Source organism: Cephus cinctus, unplaced genomic scaffold, assembly GCF_000341935.2.
Source record: "Cephus cinctus unplaced genomic scaffold, Ccin1 Ccin1_scaffold0013, whole genome shotgun sequence".
In the NCBI taxonomy this organism is placed as follows: domain Eukaryota; kingdom Metazoa; phylum Arthropoda; class Insecta; order Hymenoptera; family Cephidae; genus Cephus; species Cephus cinctus.
Window position 1 is genome coordinate 818132 of NW_014332762.1, and position 26092 is coordinate 844223.

The following is a 26092-nucleotide window of genomic DNA, read 5'->3' on the forward strand; positions in this document are numbered from 1 at the left end:
ATTCATAACTATTACTTCCAGTTATTATATCGATTTTCTCAATTTTCCTGAGGACTTACCTCTCCAAAAGAAAGCTACAGCCCCTCGATGGTCCAACTGAGATCTCGGAATTTTCATTCGAAGCAGTATACTTACATACAGACTGATATGATATAGACAGTACTGATAGCTCACCGGTATCGTAGAAATGTAGAACGATCATTCGAGATTTTTCGATAGTATCGTGAAATTACTTTTTATTAAACGAAGAGACATTAAATAAAAGAAGGGAAGTAATAAATAAGTAAAACTTTTATCGACAAAATTTTGTTCTTATCTTGTTAAATTATCAACGACGTTTGTTTATTGAGAACTATTTAACACCCCTCGCAGCAAACTGGCGCTCCAATATTTTTCTTAAAGACATCACGAGCCTTTCAGTTCCAGGGGTTTCAACCCCTAGGTCCGCGCATATTAGTTTTATTAAAGGCGATATTATTTTTCATGTCGTGACATGTAAGAATTCCAGGAAAAACGAAGTTAATTTTTTTTCTGAAAATGGACGACGCAGGATAGCAGGATAATGTGGTCGAAGTAAAAACAACTCATGAATATAGCAAGAATTTTATAAAAGACGAGGCAGACTCACAGATGGTTTAAGTATATCATAGTATACATCTCAAAACTCTTGCGAGCGTGTTTGTGTTTCGTATTAACAGAAAAATGTCGGAATGGGAAACAAAGAGAGCAAGAGAATAGATAAACATAGCAGATAGATAAACTAAATACCATATTAACCCAATTTGCAAAATATCAAATAAATCGAACAATCGAGAGAGAGAACCTAACGAGCTGAAGTACACTGTGGAGCATTTTCCTTTTCAACGGGATTCAACAAATCCCGTAGCTCCTTTTCTTGAGAAAATATCATACTCGAACCTCGGCTTGTTTCCCATTGTTACAATATACAATCATATTACAGGTTTGAGCTTGTAGAAACCAAAAAATCCGCAAAAGCAATATTTTCATTAGAATGATACAACATATCCTTGATATATTGTATAGGGTGACATACGAACAATAATAATTGTCGAATTTTCCAATAAATTTAATTGCGTCATACAGAGCTTTACTGAACTTTGTATTTGTAATGTCATATATGGATATCGCAGATATAAAGAAACGCAAAGAACGTCAATAAAAAACTGTATAACATTTGCGTTATGTGCGCAATACATAAATATTTGTACTACACAACTGGTACTCGTGCGATAATAATTCTCTGAAAGATACCGATTGCATAACGTTTGTATATGATAAGGTGAAACAAAATTTTTGAAAATATTCGCACGCGAGATTCCGTGTTATTAAAAAAGATGTAACTACGTGGTATTACGTACTACAGTGGGCAACGTATACATATGTAGATTGACAGATAAGTAAAGAATGTACATACGTCGAATGTTCCTGCAGATATTCTGCTAAAGCTACTTGTGTAAGGGCGAAAAGCATTACCGAGAAGTACAGGTTATAAATTTTAATGCGATAGAACCAATTGACATGGGAAATACATTGGATACTTGTGTTTCAGCAAGTTTTCCATTTATGTAGAAAAAGGGAATATCTGACACGTAATACATATTCAACGATGCTTCAAGAATGCCAATAACGGAATGCATTGGATAATAAATCAATTTGTCCTCTGCGAGTATATATATATTCTAAGTTACTTTATGGTTAGGTTAATCTGACATTGTACTATACAAATACGTGTTACGTGTGTTTAGACCGTTGTCCGAAAATATAAAACAAGCACAAAGTACGCGGGGAGTATATAAAAACAGAAGTAAAAAGAATCGTAAGGCTCTTGAAATTCTTTTCTCGTAATCATCACATTTCACTGAGCAGAGGGTGACTTTTTTCAAGTAAATATGCGAGCCAAGCACTTTCAGAGAATTAGACACGTGATACCGTACGCGAGCATGAAGCTTGACTAGCTCTGTAGGCAAGTGACGGTTAGTCCATTTTCAAATAACGTAAACAAGTTCCGCCATAAACCACTTACCCTGGTACATTTCGATACTAGTCGGTATTTATGCGGGGAAAAACTGTCTTGTGACAATTTTTATACCACAGTGTGCATGCAATCGAACGTGCAAAATAATTGTGAACCGTAGATAGCTGAACGTCTGGAAGACTTCAAGTGGTTAAAAAAGTGTATCTATAAATGAAAAAAAAAAGGAAAAAAAACATGAAATTGTTGAAATGAAGTAATTTACCCTAAAGTGTTGTGCGCTTCTTCGTGTTAACTGTGTAGAGAGTTTACGATGGGTGCAATAATTTTGTGCTTGTCTGTGTATGTATTTAGAGCTGATGCGTGTAAAGTCAAAGTGGGATTGTCAGAGCCACTACGCTTACAGCAGTGCGTAGGAAGAATCTTAGACGAAAGAACGTATTACCTAAAAATTGATTTGTCTCGTTACACTTAAGTAGTGAATGTCAGAGGGTGTTCCTCTTTTTCTTTTTTTTTAATTTTACGAATATAATATTAATAGTAATACGACGAATGGTAATAGAATATGCGCGTATGAATTAATATGCACGCATGCGTGTACAGGCAATGAAAATATTCGAAAAATTGTCGTGTATAAGAATAATAATAGCAGTAATAAAAATAATAAAAATATGTGGATTGTACAAGCAGGACGTAATGTTAAAGTGTATACATGTTGTTTCTTGTTATTGTAAATATCGTTTATAGGTACAAGGTTTCCCGCGATTATCGAACAGCAACGAACGAACCCGATTATTGCCGAAGTGAATTCTTTTCGCAAGCAATATGTCAAAGAGGTTAGGTAGCCTCGCGAGGATGACGTCCGTGACATTTTCGACTACCGCGTATATAGTATTTAGTACAGGTATATACAAAGTATACAGCTCTGCTAATCAGAGAAGGGATGTATGGCGCGAATTACAATTTCTTATATTTATAATGCTCGGAGTATTTAACGAAACGTCATTGATACTTATCGCTCAATTATTATTATTGTTTTTCTTCCTGACACTTTAATCTGAGAATTCATGTTAGCTTTTGATAAATTGGATGCGAGTAGGAGGCAGTAGTGATATTTGAATAGTGTTATAGGCTTTAAGTGTATCCATTCTTCTGTTGGAGGGATGAAACAAATTTGTACGTTACAGCGATGACCTTGATATTCTCATTCTTTCTTCTCATTAAAATATACGCATCTATTTATTATTAATCGATGAAAATGATGTTTCTTTATACCCTGATTTGTCAGACTTACAAACGGAATTAGTAAGAGCGACGGCAATGCGGCGTCTTTTATTTTTCATTAATAAAGAGTATTGTTAATTACCGCGCGTTAAATACTCCGAAAATAGGAGGAACGAGTCTCTCTTGTACCCACTCCTAACACCGATGCTCTAGATACTAAGATGTCGCTTAAGGTTTTTTTTTTTTTTACATGAACAACTAGTATAATAGGTGAAAAAGTCTTTTTTTAGAGGAAAATAAGTTCTTTAGTGAATTGACAAGTAGATATAGGTGTAGAGTCAATGGAGGAACGTATTGTACCTCAGGCGTTTCTTACATCTACTCGCTAGTATCATTTTCTAAGTTTCTAAATCACCAATAAGAATAACGTGTCAGTTCTTCGTGAACCGTGGACACTATTACTGACCAATGGATGGACATGAATCGGAATGCTGTTACTGATTGGTCAAAAGTTCCTCAGAAATATTCAATACTCTGGTGGTCGAGTCCACTAGGTTATCGAGTTCCTAACGAGCAAGTGGGAGTCGAGTCACCTCATCCTGGAGTTCCTTATCACGATCAAGTCCATACGTGGTTACACTAACGCTGTATATATTATCTAATAAACTAAACTAACTGTTCGATACTTGATACCATTCATCTACGAAGCACAGGTGCAAGAGAGGATCGTCCTCCCGATTCAAAGAGGATCGCCCCGCCGGGCAGCCATCTTGGCCGCCCTTGAAGCCAAAGCTCCCAGAGAACAGACCAATCCGGTGAGAGTTTCCCAGAGGGTAGATCTTCGTCTCTTCTGGGGTTGACTCGCTCCATAGAATCCGCTACCAGGCCCGCCATTTTCACGAACCTTCTGACGCTCGAGGCTGCCAACAGACTCACGATATTTTGGCGACTGGACGATGCTCTGAGTCTGATTATGATGCTGATCGCTAATGATACTCGATGACAGTATACTTGGCCTTGGTGATCCACTTCCGCTCAGGGAGGCGTCACTCCGTCGCGACTGTACGTTGCTGAGTCGTCGGTCCATGAGCTTCACCAGGTTCTGATGGACTCGCTGATCGCTCTCTGCGATCCCAAGAGTTTGACGCCTGACTTCATTGATTTTACTGACTTCCGGTAGCACTTGTCAGGCATATTCCGTATCGGTTGACGCGGATCGCTCAAGATGACCTCCGGGGCCTTGCTGCTGACTCTGTTGCTGTGCTTGAGCATAGGCCAGACTCTTCTGATAGCTGAATAGCTGCCTCTCAAGGGAGTAATTCTCAGCTTGAAGTGCAGCGATTTCGCGGCGCATCTGCTGGTTATGCACTCTGCAGACATCATCGTACTTGTGGTAAGTAGCTTGGAAGAGAAGATGGCTCTCGTTCCATTCAAGCCTGACCCTCAACTGACCCTTATCAGTAAGAAAGGGGCACTGATCGTCCTTGACTTCCGTTACACCTAGACTGGTCTCCATGATGATACCTTCGTCAGCAGGTTCCTGAGCGTAATATCTAGAGAAAGGAGCACCAGGCAAACCGGCAGCTTCCATATCCGGTTCTTCTCCTCTCATGAGATAAGCAGACCAGCTGACGTATCTGAGATGATTCCTCGGTACGTTATGAATATCTTTGTACACCAGGTGTAATCTGATGGTATCTGAATGCAGATCAGCTCGTATGGCCCAAGCTTGCTTGTCCCGGTCGTAGCAGGGCGCAGCTGGTAACACCGAAGGTCCAAGAGCTTGAACTGCGACCTCAGATATCGTGCGAGCCTCCACCATCTCAAGAGACACTCGAACGACCCCCTTGTGAGCTATTTCAGACCAGCGCAACCTTGGATGCCATCCGAATCCACGACCCTCTGCATCCGATAGGTCCTCTATGTGTCCAGATTCTATTCTTCTATCGCCTTCTCCTAGAGCAATGCTATATCGTACTCTACAACGGTGATCAAATCCAGTGAGCCTCACTAAGTAGACACTGAGTCTTCCTTCCTGGCGAGCTTCACCTTCCTTATTGCCAAACGGGTAGATCGTCAGATTCCAATCGAAACCACCAAAGGTAAAGTATCCCGTCTCCAGTTTGTTTGGCTTGGATTGACCTGCCGTGAAGACTCCAGTGGGCATCCTCACTTCATCCGTATAAACGGTCCTCACATTCGCCATTGAGAGCTCCAGCTGAAACTCTCCATTAGGATCAGCGAAATTCCTGCTGTACAAATCCGAGACTGGTATGTAGTTCCTGTTTCCCTGAGCCGGGGCGTCGTACGTGAACTTTACTCGCTTCCCGGAGAAGCCCTCGTTCACGGAGAAGTGTTCGCGATTAAGGAGGGTGAACGTGAAGTCCACGTAAACGCGAAGACCAGGTGCCGCACCGCGCCATACCAAGTAGACACCCAAGACCTTGCACAAGATATTCATACATATATATATATATATATATAGCATGAAACTCAAAAAATTTAAATTCATGTAGAGTATCCGAGATATAAAAGGTTGAAAATTTAAAAGAAAAATCATATGACCCGTTACCTTGTCTCCGCGTGAAAATGCCACGGCCCATCTTTGAAAACCACACACGAGTTCCTTGCTGGTTACGTCTCTCTCAGGATCTCGAACGACGCTACGTGTCACGACGAAGGAAAAGACTCGCGTGCCACCGCGGTCTGGCAGCTGCGTGAATCTGTACAGCAGAGCCATCACCGCATCCCGAGGATCCCCTTAGATGGTTCTTGACCACACGAACCTAACCTCTCGAAGTTCTTGAGTAGAACCCTGCAAAATAATGGAATTCTTTTATAAATAACGTACTTTGGTAAGACTGTATGAATCGCGTGTTCGAAAAACATTCTTTAATATAATTGACACTGTATACACCTATATAAACGTATATAAACACAGGCCTTTTCGGTCGGCGGACAAGGGTCAGGATAAGTGGTGTACGCACGAACTACGCACGTTACACTACATTCCAAGATAACCCAGTCGGATATCGTTTATAGGTTAACGTGACCTAGGTTCAGTTTTATATCGTTACTGAACCACCTTTGATAGCAGTGAAACCTGACGTGACGGTTACACGCGAGGGAAGTCGGTAGATAACGAGTTTGAATTGTGAGTAATGCGATTAATCGAACGTACCAATGACTAGTTCAGTAGGACCATAGTAAATTGAGAGGTTATAAAGAAAAAAAAATGGGACGCAGAAAAATGTAAAGAAAATGCTGATAAGGTTTCATTCTAATGGGAATTATTTAAATTAGTCAGTGATTACCGCCAGCTGCAAAAGGAAGTACCATTGACCTAAATATTCTGTGGCAACGTGAGCGCAGCGAATTCCCATGAAATTATTCATACGAATATCCAAGCCATTCAGGAGTCAAGACCATTAAGTCGGGGCAAGGATGAAGAACGAGGAGAAGCTCGTAGTTTTCGGGGGTCCGAAACTGTATCGGGAATGGGGCTATCGCTTTACCAATCAGGCCAGGTACGCCAGCGCCATAAGTGCCTTTAAGAAGTCCGTAGAAGAGGCGGAAACCGAGGACATCAGAACCCTCATAGGATGGAGTAGAGCCTTGAGTAAATTCACGAGGTACCCCGATGCAGCGCAGATGGCGGACAAGTGCATGGAAATAGGTAAGTTTAAAAATATAATTGACAGTAAATTATAATAAAAGTTAAAACCACGTGCGATCGCGTTGATCGATTAAATCAATTATTACGTCATTTCCGTTATCCACACGTACTCGCTATGAATCAAGTCCTCTTCGTTCCGAGCTGTAATCGGTCACGTACATGATTAAAATCTTGAGCCACCCTCCGGCAAATAACGACCCTCGCACGTGACTCTTAGCGGTCAAATCGATTCTGCTCCCATGAGGATTCTCATTAACCTGCTCTGTTTGACCATTTCAGACCCACAGAATTACCGCGTCAAATGGCGACGCGTCGAGACTCTATTTCAAATAGCAGAATTCGACTACAGTCTGGTCCACGCGCACCAGGGTATGACCCACAAGAGATATCCCTTCGAATGGGGTGTCTTCCAGGGTAATGAGACCGCGGAAGATTGCGTGGGCAGAAACACCTCAGCCAGGCTCCTCATGGAGCTGTATCCATGGATCAAGAATGTCCAGGAGCAGCGAAAGATCCTGATAGCGAAGCTGGACGAGGAGGAGGATGAATTTGAAGGTACGCGGCGAGGCTTCTAAGAGAAAAAGAAAAAAAAAATACATATTAATATTTTAGGAATCGACGACGAGCATTCCAGGTTCAAAGTGAACGATCCGAACACCAAGCTGGAATTGTTTTTGAGGAAGCTACACAGAGTCATGGCTAAAACGTACCTGGGCCATGGCGCAAAGGACAGATACTTCCTGGAGAACGTTCTTGAGAATCCGAACGTGTGGTCAGCGAACACAAAGGGTAGCCAGGACCTGTATAACTTGGCGGACAGCTCGTATACGAGAACTTGTTACCGACAGGAAGTGCTGCGTATACGCAAACCCTTTTACGTCTTCCGTTTCTTACGTAACGCCAGGTCACCTGGCCATAAAGAGCAAATGGCGCACGAAAGGCAGCTCAGGCGATACAATATCGTGATAGAGGCTGATTTTATTTTAATGGAGGCTCACAGAGCGAGAATGTCCCAAGATTACCCACTGTTCTTCAACTATGTGAGCCGTGCGAAAGACGTCTTCGAGTCCTATTCAGACAACATGTTCCCCCTGAAACAAAGGTGTTTAAACGCCATTTACAAGATGGCCAGTTGGGCTTACCTAGACACGAGGAATTTAACGTGCTTCAAGGACGAGAGTATCAAGCTGCTTTATCTTAAGCATCATCTGGGTATACGAGTGGCTAAATTGCCACGAGATTGTGAGCTGGGCTGGGTGCCAACGTTGAACAGGAAAACCGCCCTTAAGACATTTCGTAAAAGATTAGCACTCGCTTCGGAGCCATTAGAACTTTCTTGGTTGTTTCACGAGTTGGCTAAGCTTCTCACAGAAACACGACGCTACGACCTGGCCCGTTTCTATGCTAAGAAGGCTCGTGACGTCAGCAACGAGGCTGAAATTCATCAATGGACCGTAAACGCTAATCACGTTCTGATAAGAATCGAATTAGATCAAAACAATCGCAATGAAGCTCGCGAGGCTGCGCAGCTGGCTCTGCTAAATTCTAAGAGACTGGGGATCGATTATCTAGTTGATTTTTATAAAAGATCAATAAAGCTGGTGGACGACTTGGATTTTGAAAAAATAACTGGTCTGGATAGTATAGAGACCAGAGAGCAACTGATCCTAGATCTGATGCCTTCGGAATTATATACCAACGTAGACTTCCTCCTGAGAAGCATGAACGTGGTGCCTGCACGTAGAAGACTGACGGTGATGCCGGGATGCAAGCCCATTAATCACAAGTACAAGTTATCCTGCAAGCGGAACACTATCCTTCCCGACCCACCCAAGAATCCCGAGAAGGAAGCCAGAGCAGCAGTGCTGAAGCAATACGCGCCTTCGAAAAAGATTCTTGGCTGGGTAAACTTTGAAGAGTACGAATAATCGGTTTACTGTGATGATTGGTTAAACGGTATCCTATAGCTATCTTAATTGTGTATCCTGAACGTTTGAGAGCCTACGCAATGCATGTCCTAAAAATATTAAAACTCCGACTACGTGGTTGAGGGTTCTTTCAGTGAACAGGCGCCACATCGAAGGTGCTTCTGAGCGATGTAGAAATTATGAAGATCCATTAAAGAGTAGGTAGTCGCTTCCTGTTCGCTAGCGTGGCTGTCTGTCACGCAGCTTGGTGGTCCGACTGGCCGAAAAGTGTAATTCCAGCGACCAAGCGAAAACAATGAGAAGCGCCACGTGCGGTCAGCTCGTTTTCTCCAGTGAAAATGTATTCTTCGGTTTTCCACGAGAAAATCCTTTATCTTCGAAAACGTGAAAATTCCTTCCCGATGCTGCGCTAGGACGAGATTCGGTAGCAAATAGCAGCCCCAGTCTCATTTCCTGGCTTTACTTTGTTTCCACAACAGCAACAGTCGTCATTCAATTTGCGTCCGTTCGGCTGCCATGAATGCTCTGACATGTCCGCTATCCTGTCAAATAGCAAAGTCAAAGGTCATTCGTTCGCGAGCCTTCCGGAAGTAGATTTACCTTGTGATTTTGAGGACACCGACGGGGAGGAGACCAGAGACGTGATAGAGAAAGCGGAAGCACGTGCCAGAGCTCGTCAGCGGAGAGGAGGTTCTAAAATTTTGAAAGGTACCAACAAGCAATTCGCCGAGGCACTTCACCAGGAGGCGGACAGCTTGCATCATAATGGGAACTACGAGACAGCCTTGATACTGTACCACAGAGCAGCTCGTGCCTATCCCCGTGACATTAGCCACGCGGTGGCAGCACAAAGAACATCGGCAGCCATAACCTCAGCCACGAACCCATCGAGAGCCTTGAAGAGTCTCTTACCCAAAGTCAGAAACGGATCTGAACTCGCGGCTGTTCTCTGTCCAGAATCCGCAGCATTGAGAGCCTTGACTATCCTGAGGGAATCCCCGAATCCTTCGTCGATCGTATCCCAGATATTCCAGTATTTCGATTATCGTAAGGATTTCTGGAGGATGCCGACGGAGTCCGACAGGGAGTTACCTGTGAAGCTGGCGCGCTCCAGGATAATGCTGAGGCAGCTTACCAGCCTTGCCAGCCTGTCCTCCAAGAATCTGGAGGCTTCCTTCCGTGCGGGCAATGTAAACGCGACCTTGAGAATAGGAGAAGAATTACTCGTGCTAGCTGCTGCTCTAGAGAATCCTCATAGACACAGAGTGACGGCTCATAGGTGCATCGCCCTGACTTATATATCCATGGGACGTCACGATCGTGCCATTGGCCAGGTGTCCAGGATGATTTACTCGGCGAAGATGTCCGGAGACATCATCCTCAGGGCACAGTCATTCGTTACCTTGGGTAAGGTTCACCTGGCCTTTGGACACCTGGACGCGGTGGCTCGTGCCTGGGAGAGACTCGTTCACGATATCCAGGAGTCCCTTCCCAGAGCGTGGCTTCAGCACGAGATAGGACGGTGTTACCTGGAAATGGGAAGACATAATGAAGCTTTCTTAGTGTCTCGCGAATGTTTGAAATCGGCACGTGCGTCGAATTCCAAAAAATGGTTGCTCCATGGTAAACTATTATGCGGCCAGGCTCTAATCAAGCTGGGAAGGTTTGCCGAGGCTCTGGAAGTCCTGAGGGTGTCCGCGAGGATCACCGAGGAGGAGGGTGACACGCCGACGTTGTCTTACATCCGAGATCTTATTAGTCGGGTGTCGTCTGCACTGAGAAGTCTGGCGGGTCAACGGCGCAACGGAAGCCGCGAACGCCTCAGGAAGTTGCGCAGGAGGAGCAACGTTGAGAGGGAAAATCAATTCCTGGCAGTAACAGAAGAAAAGTCGAGCTCTTCACGGAAGAGTAAACTGTCCTCGCGATTTCGAGAGAGCCTGGATATTTCAACTGACTTTCGTGCAGCCAAAGGATTGGTTTGCTCGAGGGAGAAAGTAGAAAGGGAAGAGGTCGAATGCTCGTCTTTACCAATGAGAACGAAGCTGCCTACCGAAGCGAGAGTCTCAAAGGGAAGCTTCATGAACGAAACGAAGGATCTCGAAGCTTCTAGAAGCATTTCCGAACAATCCATATCGTCCACTCAGCTAAGTCCAATCAGTGAAGATCCATATCATCCAGACACCGGCAGGACTCGGATCCTTCGAAGAGAAGCAGACAGTCCTGATACGTCAGATAGTAAATATACAGGAAAAACTTACGTGGTAGATTCATGTGAAAAAGACTGCTCATTTTCAAAAATCGATCGCAGCGCCACGCCGGAGACGTTTATGCTGAAACATAACCTAAATTCATACCGAAGTACAATCCCAGACTTGAAGCTGGTAAATGGATTTAGTAATACTGTCTCGTCACCAGAATCCTTCAGGAGCCAAGATACACGAAGGACTTTCACAGTAGCCCACTCTCCGAATCCTGATTCCACTTTGAATATCGACGAATCCTACGAATCGAGTACGACCGGAGGATGCACCAAGATGCATCGAGAATTCAAATCTGGCGTACCTAGCAAAGAGGTAGAAGAAGTACAGGACTCCTTCCAGATAAGGAATCGTACCGTGAGCGACAATGAATGCGAAACTGTGCAAAGTTACGAGAAGGGAGAACTCCTAGTCGATACGGCACTGGGTGAATTAGTTCCGACGGAGAAAACTTGTCGTACGGAAACTCCGCACAGCTTGTATCGACATTCTCTACCAACGGATTTCAATAGAGAGGATTTAAACGAGAATGCAGCAGCTTGCCAAGGATTCACCACAATCTTCGGACCACTTTAGACGGGAATTTAAACGCGCACGTCCAACGTATTTTTACGTCGTTAGGTGACTGCATTGTTCAAAAGAAACCTTAGCATGACCAGCGTAGTCCCCAGCCAAAACAACATTTGAATCAGGCGTCATTGTCAAAGGAATTACATCGTATGCGTGCCTCACTAAATTATTGATAAATAATATATAATTTTTATTTACGTATACCTTACTTTTATATCTTTATTATATAAGCTGTACTATCGTTACTCACCGAATATCATGCAATTAAACGCGAAACGATTTACGCTATGAATATTCAACGTCTGTCACCACTCGATATATATACGAAACTCTCCACTTGTACAAACCTCATTCTCCAGGCCTTGTTGACATCGGTTCGCGAAACTACACGTATATCCAAAGGGGTTACAAAACCAGGGTTATCTGTACATACCTCCAGGCTGAACGTAAATCCCTGTGTAAGCGTTGAGTAAATAGATTTATCGGCCGGAGAATAAGCAACGATGGCGTAGATCAACAAGATTCGTTCGAGAACACTTTTAATATGTAAAAAAGAAAATAAATCGTTTAACTTTCTAATTTTCGCGACACTCGTCCTCTATAAATATTGAATGATTTATTTTTCTCATAGATGACATCAAAGGGTAACGTTAATGACTTTTAGCCATATAATAAATATTCCCCGAGAAACATAACCTAGTCATATATCTATTCTTAATAGATATTACGTATATTTACTCCATTATTTCTCTTAAACTTGTTATTAATAATCTCTGTAGACTCTTGCATTCATATGCATATCTCGGATAGCTTATCGAGGTAGTTTCAGAGAGCTACCTGTTGAGCTAGCTATGGATACACACAGCTGTCTCTTTGTAGGCCTATCGAGTGTGCAAAAGTCTGAAAGCTTAGTGGTAGTAGGCACCGGCGAGATCGTTTCAAGATGAATGGAATAGGTAGCCACCTAGGGGAGCTACGGAGAACTGAAAAAAGAGAAGAACAAAGAACATGGCTAAATCCGTATCAAGTGTCTTTGAGACTTTGGATATTAAAAAGAAATATATGTATACACATTTGTACATAGACAAAAAAAGAGTATAATTAGTAAAGCAAGCTTGGGACACCCTATATATATAATGTACATACAAAAAGCAAAATTATTTGCTAATTTCTCGCACGGAACTTAATAAAGAGTTCTGGTCTGACTTCCTGTCATTCATACGAGTCTCAATCTACAGGATGAAGCATTTAAATCGAGAATCTCAAATACCTTAAGAAGGTCTTATATGACAAAAAAAAATGGTTGAGACAAAATTTGTATGGGTTCGATAGAATGGCCTACTTCAATTTTATTGATGGAGGTTTTCAATTAAAGTGGGCTATTCCGTTGCTCCCTTAAACCCATAAAACATTTTTTTCATATAAGACTTTATTCTTAAGTTATTTGACAGTCTCGATTTAAACGCTTCACCCCGTATAGTCTGTCTGTACTACGTGATACGAATACACAAATGTAAGTTTACTAAGAAATCAGATGTCAATGTACTCACTAGCCTCGGAAAGGCACTCTTGTCGAGTATGTTATCGATGCATTGGCGTCAACCCTAGTCCCAGGACAGGGAATGAGTATCAGGTGTATACAAGGATACATGGTGAAGTATGAAGGACATCAATTTGTGTCATGTCACTTTTCCAAAATTTTCAAAATAATATCTTTTTTGGTAAATATTTGTTTTCGCCTTTTTTACGCCACTCCGTCGTGCCTCTGTCTATAGTGACAAGGGTTGGGAGAGTGGGTTCAAAAAAATTTTCAAAATTTCATTATTTTCTCAATCTTTCTAATCGGACGAACTAAATGATAATACGATTTCACAATCACTCTACATCTGTCAATGTCCCGTAGGGTTGTACTTGCCTTTGGGCTGGGTCGATCGTGCTTCCTTATTATTTGAAAATGGGATCAATCGCCTTATTCTTATGAGGGCGCTCGTGCAAGCGACACACCCGCGAAGATGATCGATCTCTAACTAATTATCCGTGAGTGGTTGTGATAAGGGTTTCGGTGATAGTAAGAAGGAAAATTCATTTTCCGCGTCCCCCACGTACCGAGAGGGATTGACGATATTTAAATTCAGAATAAAAATCGATATTCGTTATTCCGTAGAACCTGTAAATGAGACGTAAGGGCAAACGATAGTTCTTCCTGATGACATTTTTTTTTCAAAACAAAAAATTTTTAAGTACGACAAAAATTATTTTCCATTCGCATCATTGGCAATCGATAAATTATCGATTTTCGTTGTACAGAGATTTTCTCGAGGAATTTCGCGCAGTTGGCATCCCTGCGATTTTTCTGTAATAAAAAATAAAGGCTAAGACCTTTTATTGCAAATGTGACGTAAGGAAAGGTCGTAAATCAAATATGGCTATAGACATTTCCTGCAAAAGAGTATATATCCAACGTGGCGTGTAGATATTGACGCTTAAGGTGTATCCGCAACACGGTGTATTCACGCGGAAAGATATCGCTAGGATATACCGCTAAATTATTATATATGTGCGAGTATATGGCTCTGAGTGTCTGATCAAGTTAGATGATAAAAAATAAAAAATTCATCTCCCCTAAGGGATAACGGCACCAAAGTATAGCAGTGAGATTGAATGGAAGCAACGTTCCGTCGGCAAAGTCGATTCAATCGAGAAATATCAAGTGCGTAAACAGGACGAGTGACGCGAGAAAGGTTTTGGTGTTGAGGATAAAAATAAAAAAATATATAAATACTGAGGCCAAACGAGAAACATAAATATTGTAAACAAATTACAAGCCCAAGGTGCGAGAAAGAAAAAATAAATAGCATATAAGAACGCAAAAGGCAATACGCGAGAGGCATTCAATGCCTTTAGTAAGAGAATAGGTTGGCATACCTGAGAAAAGGGACGCTCAAGGAGTGAGGGATCAAATAAGAAAGAATGTCCATCGAGCGCTGGCAATATCAAGGCAATTTACAGGGAGTAACCGTTCGTCCACCACCGGAGTCAAGAATCTTAAGCGCTAAGGGAAGCTACCATTTTATAGTGTCTCCTCGAGGTGCGTAGCGACGATAAAAAAATTCTGATACACTCTTATACAGTAAAAAATACACAGTGACGTAAGTCACCCCAGCCAACAATGAGGTTCCTCATAGCCACGAGTAATCGGACAGCCATGACCCTTGGTAACAGTCTACCGCCATTTTTTTTACTACGTGAATACAAGAGAGTGCACATCGTATATTATTTATGAGAACGTAAAAGCAGTAGGTTTAATGCCTTTCTATTTCTTAAATCCTATCACTAAAATCTTTTCCACTTGTATATCTCGTCTGTTTCTCTTTATGTCACATAAATTATTTTCACCACCGGTATCAAGCGAGCTACGTGCGTATACCTCTATTGTGTCTATGCATTACCGTTAGATTTCTATGAAACTGTACGTGTATGTACAGTCTGCTGCGTATCTACGTGTACCGTGCTCGAGCAGGTGAGTATTGATCGGCGGGGTGTGCAGGGACTAACAGGAGAACGAAAGGACGCAACGTCGTGACGGGCCGACGGACGAGCATCGTGACGCTAGGAACTATGGGAGCTCCCAATGTATACGTATAGAAAATAAACATCGCGCTTGAATGAATGAATGCATTGGTTGAAAAGATCTATAGGTTAGTGACGTCGATACCGAAATGGACTGGAGGAGGTTAGAAATGTAAAATGAGTCTAGGTTAGGAATACTCAGGGATAGAATATGGCGAGAAGGTTCCAGCCGTGACGTTGCCCAACTGTTGCACTCTGGAATGGTTCGTACCTACCGTGCTGCTGCGCGCCACTCCGGCTTTTCTGGTAACTCTGCCAAGTGGAGCAACAGGCAATCAGACAGCAATCTCAAGGAGTCCTACAGGTGCCAACTTAACATGTTACATTTAACTATGGCAGAATTTCTTCTGCATATTAATTTATACTTTTTCTCCGTGTACAAAGTGTTGCAGCCTAGATTCTGCACGGAATCAACAACGCTGTACGTATAACCTCTGCTGACCTGAACGAACCGGAGCAACAGGCGTGGACTGAACTTCGCATGAACTTTGTTTCCTTTTAAGCGTACAGTCACGACCATCTTGGATAGCATCGTTTCTCATTGTTAAACTAAGGATTGGTACAATTCCGTCAATCACGTTCATTCTGGTTACCCTAGATATTGTACTCGTTTTTTTTTCCTAGTGGGAAAAATTTCTTATCACGTTACCGCATGGACTGTTTCATATGAAATTTATTTCACTCCTTGCATTCGAGAGTCCCTAGCAAGTAAATGCTGCTTTATGTGATTTAAGCCATTTGGCGAATCCACGTTGTAAGTTCTGATGCGTATATTTACAGTATAGGGATTTTTAGCGTTGAATATATGTATAGTTCACGAAGCGCTTGGCACTCTGAAAAGATTCTCATTATTACCTAGGTTTATTACACGTTAATGTCTCATGTTTCGATTCAGCCCGATATTTCATACCAGTACGGCTTTAGATGGAAATCATATTGGATTTAGGTTAGGTCGTTTGAAAAGGTCAAACCAGCTGATGGTGGTACAGGGAAACGATAATGGAAATATTTTGGGTGAAGGAGGTACTTGCTAATAATATCATACCTTCCACGTCATTTTCTACTGCTTAACAATTATTTTAAGCTGAAAAATCAACTCGCTCGTTTCTCTGAATCTCTAGACACTTTCGCTCCAATAATATTTTCCCTCTGACTAAATTATTCGTACGTCTTTGTGGTTTCGTGACGTTCCTTCCCTAATTTTCTCAAGGTACGTACATAGTAGAGACTCATGACAAATTTATAGCCAAGCCTTTGACAAGCTTTCTCGAAGCATCTAAGATGAAGCCACCCTTTTTTCTTGCACATCGACCTTTACCCTTTGTTTTACTGGTTTAACTTCAGTCCTCCTTTTTCCCCTTAGCCTTCTTACGTCAAGGAAAAAAATATTTTATCTCACAGCAAAGCTTTCCAAGACAGACGATCTCTTGAGGCGTGAGACTTCATAGGGTATAACCTCAAATTTAAATTTTCCCAAATAACTCAAAGTCTGTGATTTTCGTACCGACGATAAATTCGCGTACACTCAACATTTACAAGTTCACGAGTTTACTCTTAGCAAATATAGTTGTCGAGGAGAACAAATTAAAACAGCTTACAATGCTGTATAGATCCATACACGAAATTCTATGCGAGGCCGTTGTTAATGTAGAATCGTACTGTTTACAAGTAAGTACCTAGTTGATTCCCTGACTGATTCAATATGCTTGGTATCCTCGGTAGAAGCAGCTGGTAGGATCAAATGAACGTGTATGCACAGGCAAAGCTAGATACCTAAATATATCTTCATCTACAGTACACAATTATAACAATACGCTATGAGCATAGTCGAAGCTACTAGAAAGAAAAAAGGTTATGACAGGCGTGTCCCGTTTCACTAGGAAATGTCAGATTTACGGATAACTCCAAAGTACTCGTTTGCACGTTAAAACAAACGTGAAAGGACTGTTTTTATTGTAAGGTACAAATTACGTAAAATCTACGGTCGTTAAAAAAGTTAACAGCTGAGCAGATATCTTTATAAGGTACTTACCCACCTAGTCACGCAGCTGTCTGTCAAAGATCCGAGATAGAGTTTGGTAAAATCTCATGGAAAAGTCATTAAGAAAGTGCAGGCTGTGCTAAGTTGTATTTAGTGAAGCTTGAAATCCAGCAGGTAAGGTTATATGTCTCTTGGCAAGTTCGCAAGTCACTACAGTCGTTCTGAATCTATTGATCTTCTTGAAAAGATTCCTCTCTCCGATTGCGACACAGTTGGACGATCCATCGCGTACAGTGTCGGAATATTCTTTCTCTGTCCTACTCCGAGTTCAATTTACCGACTGGTGACGTTCCCATGGAACTGCAATAGAGATTCTACCGTCCGACGTGACTTTAGCTCCGGCGCTCCTAGGATAACGTGTAGGCGCGGACTAAAGTAAACAGAGACTAGTCAGTGAGTGAGCTGTACTGACTGGTGTAAATTATTCCCTAGATACAAATAGCAATAATGGTAATGGGCTGTGCATTAAAGTGGTAATCTGTTAGAGCGAAATTAAGATTCGATATAAAATTAAGAAGAGACATTCACGTTATTCAGTATTCAACTTGACTAGTATAGTATCGGATTCATCGAAGGATCGAAGATTACCTGCTATTGTTCATACATCTGATTCCTCGAAACGAAGAGAGCGTTACCATGTTGGGTATGACGGCTGCTTTATTGAACCAGAAAGCTGCCGAGGGAATTACACGTCACAACAGTTAGGATAGCCAGGTATCGGCCATATTTACCCACTGGTTCGAGCTATGGGATAACATGGTGAAACCCTTAAGCAATACTCAGGAACCTGAATAACCCAATGTCATGCTCTAAATATTCTCCTTACTCCCTCCACACGCAGAATTCCCATCTCGTTAGTCGCTTTGGTAGCTGCTAAATGGAGATGATGATTAACGGCAATCAATCAGCTGCCGTTACTTTGGCGCCATTTCAACTCGTACCGTATGTTGATATAAAGGATGTATAAATTTATATATATATACATATATACTGAATTCATGAATTTTGTAGGTTATCGAATAAGGGTCTATTGCCGAGGGTATTTTTGGAAACATTCTAACGCCAGGAATGTATCAATTCAAACCACTCTCCCGGCTATCTACCTACCACCCACCTACGAGGTACCCGACTAGAAGCGATGGCCGATTTCATCCTGCGCAGTCGTGACTTTTACATCTCTATGGGATTGGATACGTGTGTGGGCGCTTATACGAAAGTGGCTGCGTACACTTAAATATTGGGTATATCTACTTGGAACGATACTACGAACCAGTCATCGATTTTCGAATTGAGCATCCAATGGCAGACGGTAATTCACAATTGGTATGATGCCACTTTGTAGAATCTCCGTGCGGTTTCCACAGTGCTCTGAGAATGGCCAGCGGATTTACTGATACCAGCACTTACAAGGAAACCCCCCCAACCCGACCCCACCGATTTCAATAATTTTTTGATATGTTGTAGTACTCGACAAAATAAGAGACACGTATTTTTTTTTTTGTGCTGACATCCACTTTAAAGGGGTGAAAACGACCCCTGAAATTCACCCCCGAAAATCGTTTTTTCATCATATCTCGACTTCTAATTAATATTTTTTAATAAAACCAAGTGGAAAATATTTGTCATAAGAAGTCGAAGATATGAGGTTTGTTAATGACCCAAGGGGTTGCAACCCTTATTTTATATTTTGAAAAAACTATATTTTTTATGCTCTTTTTCTGCATAAAAACCGGGGTATGCGCTCAAAAAAATAAAGAAAAGCGTTTCCGTTAACTCCATCAAATATTTCAGTTGGGGTGTTTCAGGATTTTTCAAAGGGATAAAAACCACCCCTAAATTTTACCCCCGAAAATTGTTTTTTATCATATGTCCGCTTACATACGCGAATCATTTGTCGCGCATGAATTTTAGATGGGATCAGGCTATTCCAACCTCATGATCTTTGTTATACATTTAAATGAATATTGATTCGAGAAGAAATCCTTGAAATTATACATGACGCTATGATACTTTAGCAATACACAGACTGATTTAAAATTAGATATTTGATTTTGATAAATATTGCAGTTCATCCTGGTGCGGGAATTATAATATATATTTTATCATGAAAATTGTCATTGATATATGCGGAAGGATTTTTTAAATATTATACAGCAGTTCTTACAGAGACAAAATAATGTTTCAGATATGTCCGTATGGTTGGTAGAGCATTTTGTGAAGGATGCTGGGAAATTTGAGTGGTTATCATAAAATTATTGTCCTCTCTTACGGGGATCCTTTGAGAAATTTATAAAGACCAACTAGTCGTTGAGATGGACCGTTAACGAAGCGTATACACGAAAACTGCTGAGATAAAAATTTACACTGGAATGATTTTGCAAACAATGGGTAGAGAGGATGTCGACTGTACGCCGCTATGTGCCAAGTCTGTGTGATAACGTGGTGGAACGATAACTCCATCGACGTGTCCGTTTCCGATACAAATGTTATTATTTTTCATGCCACCGATATCCGATGAGCTTCGCTGGCACGATTCCAGATCAATAGCCGCTTTTACACAGTTTATTTATTCGTATACTCGCTTCTCTCGAGTTTTGTAATGTCAGACCTGGTTAACTTTACTATAGTCCTTTCCGGTGTTATCGAGAAAGTCGATTCCTCCAAGAGGATTTATAACATCCTATAGCATATGCTCGTATAGCTAGGGCTGAGGGATGAAATTCGCCCCCAGAGAATCTCCACTAAAATTCAAGATTATGGCCACGAGTTAGGAAAGCAACCCTCTTGGCCTTTTTGGTGTTATCCGCTAAACGGCCAAGTCGATTCCTTCAGCCTGGTCAGACTTAAATTTATTTCTACTCCACAGCATGGTCCTGATTGCCAAATGTGCGTTTGTCATTTTGGGCAAAGCCTCTGGCCGTTATTTCCAACGACGTGACGGATAGATGCTGGACCAGCCTCAGACTGTCTGAAGGAATCGCAATTCGAACGTTATCAGAGGGTGGAAAGTATTTGAGACCTCGTGATATTTAGTTCCCGGATGTTCAAGGATCCAATCACGACCAGCATGTAAAAGGTCGAAGGTCGTACCTCAGAGATACGTTACCGAGGGGATCTATTTGGATATGTGAGTAAATCATGTTCTCTAAGTAAATATGAAAAATATTAATCCTGCATCCATTAGATCAAGGGGTATTTTACGTTATTCTAATGTAAACCCTTTCACCTACTTTAGATATCTGGGTACCTCATAGGAGTCTCGCCACGAGGAGCAAGTGACACTGACAGGAGAAGAAGAGAAAAATGAACTAAAAAGCCCAGCTAACCGAGTGAGTGAAGAAAAGAAATAGACAAATAACCGGGAAGATCCATTTGGTGAGAAGTAGCGCAAGAAACAAGAGACGGAAGAAATACTTTCCTTGAATCCTTTTATTTTCAGTAGAGACAGATGTAGATATATTGTACACTGACCACCGGAAGTACGCACGCAATCTACGCGAAGACTTGGCGTCTCATGCGGGGAATAAAAAAAGAAAAAGAAGAACAAACGCCACAAGGTGCTTTATAAATGATCGAAAATCATCACAATGGCATTCTCGGTAACCTTTATACGTTTCTTTCAATTCCTGTCGCGCGAATGGTCTCTACGGAGAGAAAAGAAGGAACGACCATTCGCTAGATTCAATGAATCCAACAGAGCGAGAAAAGTTTATCTTTTTTTAAAGCTACAGCGCGAAACCTTCACTTCGTACAGAAGGATTTATCCCAGCACTGCAGCACTCAAATATTCTATTGTCACGTCTGCATCCAAGCTTCTATCCAGAAATATCCTTCGAATCCTGTACTACCACCGTGAATTGCAAGACCGACCAAAATTGACAGACGCGCTATGTGAACTTCATTTAATCCTCAAAGGATTTCGGAGCGAGCTCGCCAGGATTGCCAGACAGAAATGTTGACATACCAGTTGCGGTATGAGGGACACCCAGAGTATGCAAACCCTCTGGTATCTGCGTCGAATTAGAAATTCTGAGGTGGTAAATGACAAACACTATATATATACATATATTCCTATAATGTCAGGGGACCCGTAGTCACATATGACATAAAAGTGGAAAATCACCACACGAGTTGACTTAATCATCTTATTTGGATGCTTCTATACAGGATAAATTTTCAGAGCGCGTATGGACCTGTACCCACCATTAGGATTTTCCTGAGCGAGATGAGAGTCGACCGATACGTAAAACCCGTACTGAGAAGACCATTATATATTAACGAGACTGTGAAAGAGCAGCAATTACACAAAGTACACAGTTGCCCTTAGTAATTTGTACGGCGTGTCCTTTGACCATATTAAGCAGCTTACAGAGAACGTCGTGTTTTGGTAGTACAAAAGTGGAAAACAGGCGGTAAGGTTGAACGTTATCGTAATAGTTTATAACTTAAAAATAATTTTAGCTTGATCCTTCAGTCATTAGTAAGGATTACGGTGAAGGTTAAAAGCAGCTAATGTGCATGAATTAAATTCCATAAAATTTAAAGGTTAGAAAACGGCAACTCTGCAGAATTACAAATATCTACCAACTTTATGTAGATATTAACCACCTACGGTGGATATATATATATATATTGGTATGTATAATAAGTATGGTAAGGTACCTAATAGGTACGTAGAAGTTGAGTATAGAACCTTGCACTGGGAATGGAAATTTTATGTAAATGTATCAGCAGGCTTGGAAATGGCGACTCTGGCTATTTACGTGTCAAACCTTTCTCTGGCAAAATGCATCTTAATGCGATGCTTTTCTTTCATTTGCCTTCGAGCTTGGGGTTATCCCATGTTTTATTGGTTGGAAAATATTTTTCATCCTTCCCACCACGCACTGGCGAAAAAATCCTTATCAAAGTTATTCCAATTTCATGGTAGACGACGAAGCGTCATATCGTACTTCCAATTTCCTTTGGCGCTGAATTTTTATCGTTGAGGATTAATACGACGTCCGGTAACTTTATTCCCGGAAACTCCATCATTCGTTATTCCGTATGACTGATTTTCGATGGGTCATCTAATTCTCTTTATGTGGACATATAATATTTTACTCGTTTTCGTTGCCTCGTCGTTTTTGCCTGTTCGCCCGTTTCTCTTGGCTCCCGGCCATCGTTCGTTACCCTGCTACCACTTCGTCATTTCCTAATGCCTGGCGGAAAGTCATTAATATATATTTTACGGGTATCGCAGATTCCTACCTATTGTCGGTATTAAATGCCGCTGGTTAACAAAGCGGCAGGTAGAATTAACATTAACGAAAGCTCGTTTATTATGCGTTAATCATCCCTAGAAATCCTTGAGCTTTCTGATCACTGAAAACAGATATACCGGGTGGTTCGATATTATCCTTAGATAAAAAAATGTTTAGTGACCTTATAATACAAATTTTTTTCAACTATAAATTCAGATCATTTTATCCTGTTTCGAACTTTTTCGGAGCTACAATGAAAATTACAATGACTTTCATGTCCCTTTAACGTTATAGGAAAAGATTCTCCTATCCTGAACTCAAGAATGATCTACGATATTTCAGGCTTACGCTAATATCAGCTAAGTCTTTCTTATCACTGACTATGCATACGAATCGATCGATTTATCTGCAGGCTCATACCTCTTGCTAACATCCGTACGACCATTGAGCTGAATTTAATCTTGTGTGAGATCGATATTTTCCATGTTCCGTTGTAGTTACACGATGTCGAGCGTAAATAACAGTATCGAAAAAGGTTCGGATCGAATAAATCCTTCATTGTCCCAAAGGAGTCCTATCTCGATTAATACGGCACCTACCACCGTTGCGAGACTAACGTAAGACGTGAGGTTAGCAGTAAAACAAAAAATTCGAAAATTTCAACGAGCCAAATGCAACTAGTTAATAATCCAAAAAAATCCATTATTCAACATTTAACGAGTAACAGCAGCAAGATAAACTATTTTTGCAAGCACTGCATTTGTTGTCCTAATAAACAACAATTGGCAAATGGATAAATTTCAAAATACTAAAAGAAACTATACACGAAAGCAATTTGACTCTGCGGTACAACGTAACATATAAATACATGAGGTAGCTCATCAGTATATATATATATGTGTATCAGATATGACATATAGTACGTTCCATTGGCAACATATACCGTAAAGATTATCCTATCGATTTAATCTACTGGCAATGTGAATTATAATAATAAAATATTTAATTGGATCTTTAAAAGTAATATTAACGAAATATAATTAAACAATAAGGACAATATCTGGCGAGTTGTTCTCAAGCAATATAACTAGAGCCGAATAAAATCTGGATAGAGATATCATGATCGGTAATGGGAAAACTTGAAGAAAAGAAAACTTTGAGCACTTCGTGTCCCTTATCAATTTCCCTAAGGTACGTACGCACTCGTAACTTGATCCGTGGATATTGATAACGACTATAAGTGCTGAGTAGACTTAAGGAACGCAAACGAATAGAAAGTAAGTTTTTACGACATTGACGAAGAGCATCTGCGATACAAAGAGACGCAAATATCTCTGGATAAAGTGTCAGGGGTACCAATCGATTTTGAGTTCCACTACCATGTCATCTGTACAGTACCAACCTAAAGATACTTTTCCCCTATATGACACCGTGGAACGGAAGCAATATTCGCACGCTGGATAAAGCAGACTGGATCTGTACCAATAGGTAAAGGAAAGCTGATAAGATGAGGTCACGGATGCTGGAGAGTGCCTCCTAATCATAGATACGTGGCTACGTTCATTCAAGCTCTAAAACTCATTCTCGAACACGACCCTAGTTACAGTTCGGTCTTACCTAACGCCTGCTGGATCTGATTTCCGGCTTATTTCGGAGCCTCCTTATCAGGTCGCAGCGTTAAAGATTATTCAAGGTAATCTCGTTAGCTCCAAACAAAACCGTCTCACGCGATACTTGACGGTGGAAAAGCTTAAGCATCGTACACACCGACCGATCGATCATTGCTTGGTAATCCCGCTTGAGTAGTCTAGACAAATTTTCAGTATCACAAAGGAATGACACCAGTCAACCTCTTCGACTTTTCAGCCTTGTTCCCAAGTGCAAGATGGCTGCTGAGGTACTCGTAAGGCGTGAAAGATGATAAGACAAATCAAGAGAGACGAACAGAGGCAAAGGTAAAAATAGACCTAAGGGAAAGAGACGTTGGCACTCTGTCGGCGAACAATGCAAGTTCGTTACGGGTGTCCGAATCTAGAGGGTTCAGATATTGGCCTTGTTCTCGAGAACTGTAGGTATCGACTACGAGTACCCTCTATCGGCTGGAAATAGAGAGAGAGAGAGAAAAAATCGATCGATAACCAATTTGCTGCTCTTTTCCGTGGACTCTTGTATAACGAACGTAACACGTTAATATACGAACGTATGTTCCTTCGGCAGATCTCGAGAGTGGTGCACTCTGGGTAATCGTTGGATACGGGAAGAGCAGCGTGCTTCGTACGAGTCTGCTTTTTAGGTTAGGTTGCTTACTTTAAACCTTGATTGTACATTGTAATACACTTTTTTTTTCTCTTATCCGTTTACCTATTAATCTCTCCTTTCACGTTTCTTTCTGTTTTATGATTTTAGTCGGCTAACTAGATTCTAAAAGGCGGTACCGGATACTGATGTAAAATTTTTTTCCATAAAAGCGGATAACGCTCTTATTAGATTCTGGGTAATTTCGATTTTCTATACCAACCAGAAAGCCCGTAAAGGTGGCATCGCTTGAGAATGAGTTTAGACACTTATATATAAATACTAATTCAGATATTAAAGCTGAATACATACAGATTCACAATCGCGTCTGCAGAGTATATTACAGATAAGATTTACCTAGCGTCGATTATCAAACGATATAAATTTATATAATAATCATCACAGTATACGTGTACCTATAAACAATCTCTACGAAAAAAAATCCACTTCGAAAGAGTCCTAATAGGTTTTTTTTCTGATAAAAATATTTCAGTCCGGAAAATCTACCTCCTCGCTCTTGTAACCCCTTGGGACAAGCTTATTGTGGAAAAAAAATTCTTTAGCAAAATCCCCGTAAACTCAACTATCCCTCGAACATCTTCAAGAGTCCAGGATCGATTTATCTCCTACAGATTAGGCCAGTCCCATTGGGTGTAACGAGTCCATAACCCGTAACGTGCCTACTTAGAGGTGTAGAAAGAGGGGTTATGGCGGTAGTTAAATATTAAGTAATTTCTCGACAGGAAATAAACACGTTTCATTCCTAAAAGCCTTAACGTGATTACGTCAGACATTTTAACGCACGGAAACGTATTTGCCACGTTAAGCGAACCTAAACTCAAGACGGTGGTGTGAACTGAGATTTAACTCGGAGCTAAAGTAATAAACGTGTGATAGATCATTTACGTTTATTAAGTGTACTTTAAGCTTCGAGCGTTAAATTCGGCTTTGATATAGGCTAGTATCTGTGATATCTAATTAATAGGCTTACGAATCGACGGATTTGCAGAGTATTAACGTTTGTTGAGTATACGCGTGGTATCGAGCGATAAGTTCAGTCGGTGAGTGGATCATATTGTACATAGATATACCATTTGTGAATTTTAATAAAAATATAGATTCCATATGAGCGATACGATAAATATGAGATAAAATATGATATCTGTCATATGTATATGTTGAAAAATGTATTTTTATATCGTCGACTCTTCTTTCGCATAAACTATTATTTATA

General features: G+C 41.1%; 3 protein-coding genes and 1 long non-coding RNA gene across 24 annotated transcripts in view; 3 read left to right on the plus strand and 1 right to left on the minus strand.

Annotated features, from left to right (window-relative positions):
* Positions 1–587: 587 nt before the first annotated feature.
* Positions 588–26092, minus strand: part of LOC107262917 — a 38571-nt gene continuing 13066 nt past the window's right edge. For 4 of the 11 annotated variants that reach the window (XM_015729618.2, XM_015729581.2, XM_025081927.1 and 1 more), the window contains exons 8-9: positions 5790–6032; positions 588–5660 (exon numbers count right to left, since the gene is read on the minus strand). In XM_015729618.2, the coding sequence (XP_015585104.1) occupies positions 4404–5660; positions 5790–5957 (1425 nt within the window). In that variant the 5' untranslated portion in view covers positions 5958–6032 and the 3' untranslated portion in view covers positions 588–4403. The other 7 variants (XM_015729627.2, XM_025081923.1, XM_015729600.2 and 4 more) reach the window with 7 other exon arrangements.
* Positions 5992–8860, plus strand: LOC107262910 (tetratricopeptide repeat protein 25). 2 transcript variants are annotated; one of them, XM_025081901.1, is made up of 4 exons: positions 5992–6072; positions 6521–6893; positions 7173–7448; positions 7506–8860. In XM_025081901.1, exons 2-4 carry the CDS (start codon positions 6662–6664, stop codon positions 8819–8821), a joined length of 1824 nt encoding a protein of 607 aa, XP_024937669.1. In that variant the 5' UTR covers positions 5992–6072; positions 6521–6661; the 3' UTR covers positions 8822–8860. The 2 variants fall into 2 exon arrangements, with proteins under 2 accessions (XP_024937669.1, XP_015585058.1); XM_015729572.2 differs by having other exon boundaries at positions 6039–6371.
* On the plus strand, positions 9322–11893 carry LOC107262903 (tetratricopeptide repeat protein 25-like). Its single transcript, XM_015729562.2, has one exon. It carries the CDS (start codon positions 9352–9354, stop codon positions 11653–11655), a length of 2304 nt encoding a protein of 767 aa, XP_015585048.1. The 5' UTR covers positions 9322–9351; the 3' UTR covers positions 11656–11893.
* Positions 17646–24915, plus strand: LOC107262992. Of its 10 annotated transcripts, XR_003058908.1 has the most exons (9): positions 18124–18262; positions 18332–18629; positions 20187–20447; positions 20556–20919; positions 21046–21357; positions 21501–21732; positions 21866–21955; positions 22858–24351; positions 24430–24915. It is a non-coding gene; the product is annotated as an uncharacterized LOC107262992 (long non-coding RNA). The 10 variants fall into 10 exon arrangements; XR_003058902.1 differs by adding an exon at positions 17646–17770 and having other exon boundaries at positions 17858–18262; positions 21501–24351; XR_001536587.2 differs by adding an exon at positions 17718–18079 and having other exon boundaries at positions 18162–18262; positions 21501–24351.